Source organism: Ipomoea nil, unplaced genomic scaffold, assembly GCF_001879475.1.
Source record: "Ipomoea nil cultivar Tokyo-kokei standard unplaced genomic scaffold, Asagao_1.1 scaffold0706, whole genome shotgun sequence".
Taxonomy (NCBI): Eukaryota; Viridiplantae; Streptophyta; class Magnoliopsida; order Solanales; family Convolvulaceae; genus Ipomoea; species Ipomoea nil.
Genome location: NW_017617134.1, coordinates 553,865 through 557,967, shown reverse-complemented (window position 1 = coordinate 557,967; position 4,103 = coordinate 553,865). Strand labels below are relative to the sequence as shown.

The window sequence follows — 4,103 nt, the reverse complement described above, 5'->3', positions numbered from 1 at the left end:
ATGTTTATAATTTGCGATGTTCATATTCTCAAGTGTTGATAACTATACAGTTTAGAAATTATGAATCAACAATACAGAAATTATGAATCTGCAGTACAGAAATTATGAATTTACTGTATAGAAATTATTAATCTATACAACTGTATTTAAATTAAAAATATACTGTATATAAATTATAAATCTACATTATAGAAATTTATAAATCTCGTGTTCTGTACCTATATACCCGGTACTATTTTAATTGACCGGATGTAGCGACCTGAGTAATTAAACTAATATTTTGTTACGAAATTTCCCTCTAAACTGACAAAATTTTCCTCTAAAACAAAATTTTCCTCTAAGACAAAATTGGGGATGAAATTTTTGTCCTCCCTCTAAGACAAAATTGCGCACACGAGTCTCTTACTCTCTCTCTAGCCGACCCTCTGCCCTCGCCATTCGTCAAAGGAGTGCTCGCCGTCGTCGGACGACTCCCTCTCTGCTCCGTCGCCGTCTGACTCTCGACCAGTGACCAAGATGACCATCGCCCTGGTCTCTCCCGCCGTCTCCCTCACTGTCTCTCCCTCCGCAAGTCCGGTAGTCTCTCGTTTGGTCTCCGAGACGGCCACAGCCCTGGTCTCTCATCTCTCACCGGCCACCGTACTGGAGGTAAATGATATTCTGCTTTCACATTTCATGGCTGCCGTATATGAAAGTGTAGAAGAATATTTTACATACCTCTCTATCTCTTGTTACCGTAAAGTGTAGAAAAATATTTTACATATTTCACATTTTTGAGAAATAGGAATTTGTATGCATATTAATTTTTGTTTAGGTCCTCCGAACTTAAATTTGCATATGTTTAGGTCCATATTCTATTACTGTATCTGTGAATATTGAACTGTTGCATTCTATTACTGTAACAGTGAATGTACAAAATGGAGTCTATTACTGTGCCTTTAGCTTTTCTAGATTCTGACTTATAGATGAATCTTGTTTTGGTTGTTCGTTACCTCTGATTTTCTTGTCCTTTTTGCGATTTCACCTGATAATTATTCTCTATCCTAACCCTTTTCATGTAGACATCAACAGCAAGAACAATTGATTCTTAAGTGTAGTCTTTAGGTTAAAGTGATATGATCTTGTAGTCCAACTGTCATCCTTATTATAAATTATTCTTTTGAAGTATTATTATAGCTGTTTGGTAAAAGTCTGTCCATATCTAATCACAGTATTATCATGGAATCTAAAGTTGATATAATCTTTTGAAAACTTGAAATATTCCTTAATCATTTGTGAATTTTGATTGTTGATTGTTTTCTTTGTCACAACCTCCCATTTAATTTGATTAGGTCGTCAAGTTAAAAATTATTTTACACTTCCATTGTTGGAATATGGGTTGGAGTTATATGTGTTTGCTGTTTTAGTATGCTTAAAGCTACATGAGAGTATTTCTGCTCATTTTGGTCTTAATCTTTTAGTTACTGGTATGGTTGAGAAGATTTCTGATTGAATACTTGTATGCAGTATAGCTTTGTTATATCAAATATAGTTATATAAGGGCATATAGAGCATTAGTCACTACTCAAAGTCACAATTATTCCATTTTAGAAGGAAAAAAAGAGAGATGAAATTAGATACATATGACAATAATATGAATGATCCACTTGTGTTTTATCCTAATGTCCTAAAAGTCTGAAACTCCAATTTACAAAAGTTTTGTGGAATGTTTTGTCAGGGCTTGTAGTATAGGCAGCCATTTAGAACTTTGAATTTTATAAATAAACTAATCTAACTGTGGACTACAGTTCTTGAAACAAATGTGTAGACATGAACTAGTATACATATATATTTGATTTAAGTTGTGTTGTTTTTACATTTTTGTAATTGAATCTGTACATGCAGGGACTGGGGCAGGCGCTTCATGCGATTGTTTCCACAATATACTTCATGGGACAATCCAAAAGACCCAGAAATACCACTGATTATTGGATATGTGTCTCCTGATTATTTCACTCATTCTGTGTCATATTTCATTGAGGCTCCCCTTACCTATCATGACTATGCAAATTATAAATTGGTCATCTATTCAGCTGTTGTTAAGGTACTGTCATATTGCAGTTGTAAATTTCCTTGTATCTCTAAATACTTCTAGTAATTGTTCCATGGATTGGTTTGAAGAACCATAACTTTCTTTTGTCACTGTTATACAATGGTGTTGCAGGCAGATGCAAAAACCAACAAATTTAGAGATAGAGTTTTGAAAAAGGGTGGGGTCTGGAGAGATATCTATGGGATTGATGAGAAAAAAGTTGCTAGCATGGTCAGAGAAGATAAAGTTGACATCTTGATAGAACTCACTGGTCTGCAAACAATAAGCTGGGAATGATGGCATGCCGACCTGCCCCTGTTCAGGTAAGATTGGTGTACAAGTAACCTGGCCACCTTTTTTATTTATGGTGCTTTTACTTTATGATTTATTAGGATCTGAGTATGGATTTTTCCTGATAGTTGACAAATACCAACTTTGTAAGTAATGCTTATTTATGGGTCTTGGGACTGCTATGAATTTTGATGTGCCATGTAGAAGAAGGGTCAATACTTGACCAGTTTGGCATATGTACAGTTGTACACTGTAACTCCTCCTAACTTTAAGGATTTAATACTTACATTATAACATGTGACAATTTATGGGCATAATAAATACTAAGAGCATAGGTCTACAACTCTACATACTTCCATGATCAATTTTCCTGTCTGGACATCCATAAAAAAATGTATGCTAGTAGGAACATACAACTATTTTGGTGGCTTCATTTTGTCTTAATTGCTAATTCTATTACGTAGCCAGCCAGTATCTCTTATAAGGGTTACAATTCATAGTAACATAGTTCACTAGTCTTTCGCTGAGAACGTTATGTGTGGCCTGTTGGAAGAAGCTTTTGTTGACTTTCCACTCTTATAGGTGACTTGGATTGGCTACCCAAATACTACAGGCTTGCCTACCATTGACTACAGAATTACTGATGCACTTGCCGACCCTCCTGATACAAAACAAAAGTACGTGACATTCATTACTTCTCAAGGTTTTACTCTCATGTTTGTTTAAGTGGTGGATCTAGACATCTAAGTTATTGTGGATGTTTTAATTACAGACACATTGAGGAGTTGGTTCGTTTGCCAAAGTGCTTTCTTTGTTATACACCTTCCCCTGAAGTGGGGCCTGTATCTTCAACTCCTGCCCTGTCCAATGGCTTTGTAACTTTTGGTAGCTTTAACAATCTGGCAAAGGTAATATTTATGGGTTTAGGTAGTCGTATGTTACAAATGATGCATATAACAGGATCTGATGCCATTTGTTTGCTCTTAAATCATTCTTCTAATGACAGATAACACCAAAAGTGTTGCAAGTATGGGCAAGGATCCTATGTGCAGTTCCTAATTCACAGTTGATTGTAAAGTGTAAACCTTTTTGTTGGGATAGTACAGTGTAAGACAGGGATTTCTTTCAATGGAGCAGTTGGGCCTGGAACCACAGCGTGATCTGCTACCTCTAATTCTTCTTAACCATGATCATATGCAAGCATACTCTCTTATGGACATTAGGTAATTTCTTTCCTTGTTATAAAAATGTTGGGTATCTTTTCCATTCCACTTGCGAATGGGTAAAAACCATGAGGGGACACAAGTGATTATTGTTATGTTTATGCAGAATTGGGTTCCAGAATTTTGATGCATGCATGATTACAAACTAACTAGCTACTAGCTAGGTTGAATGTTAGTTAGTTGTACTATGTTTATGATATATATATTAGATGTTGCATGCATGTCAATGAGTATAGTACAGTTAGTTGTCTTTAGATCTTATTTGGGACCTGTGCCGCTCTCAATGATTATTGTTTGTTATTTCTTATAATAATATTTTGCATGTTTTTCAAGTATTTGTTAATCTTTTTGTTGTTGTCATGGTCTTGTCAAAAATCATATAATTATTTTGCAAATTTATTGTATCTATACTAATTTATTTACTCACTATTTACATGTAGTTTCAACAAGTTGATTATGACAAAGCGGTTATTGATCTGGTGCGTTCAGAATGGGCCGATATTCTATCAAGTTATATG

At 35.1% G+C, this 4,103-nt stretch overlaps 1 protein-coding gene across 1 annotated transcript; it reads left to right on the top strand.

Moving 5' to 3' along the window:
- Positions 1–393: 393 nt before the first annotated feature.
- On the top strand, positions 394–3,557 carry LOC109176367 (probable UDP-N-acetylglucosamine--peptide N-acetylglucosaminyltransferase SPINDLY). Its single transcript, XM_019325812.1, has 6 exons — positions 394–648; positions 1,885–2,083; positions 2,204–2,394; positions 2,945–3,039; positions 3,135–3,270; positions 3,369–3,557. Exons 3-6 carry the CDS (start codon positions 2,365–2,367, stop codon positions 3,471–3,473), a joined length of 366 nt encoding a protein of 121 aa, XP_019181357.1. The 5' UTR covers positions 394–648; positions 1,885–2,083; positions 2,204–2,364; the 3' UTR covers positions 3,474–3,557.
- Positions 3,558–4,103: the final 546 nt, after the last annotated feature.

What these genes read in the sequence shown, in the direction of transcription:
- LOC109176367 (XM_019325812.1), top strand. Translation starts at nt 2,365, where the DNA reads ATGATGGCATGCCGACCTGCCCCTGTTCAG. An exon ending in GCCGACCTGCCCCTGTTCAG is followed by an intron (nt 2,395 to 2,944) that starts GTAAGATTGGTG and finishes CCACTCTTATAG; the next exon opens with GTGACTTGGATTGGCTACCC. An exon ending in GCTTTAACAATCTGGCAAAG is followed by an intron (nt 3,271 to 3,368) that starts GTAATATTTATG and finishes TTCTAATGACAG; the next exon opens with ATAACACCAAAAGTGTTGCA.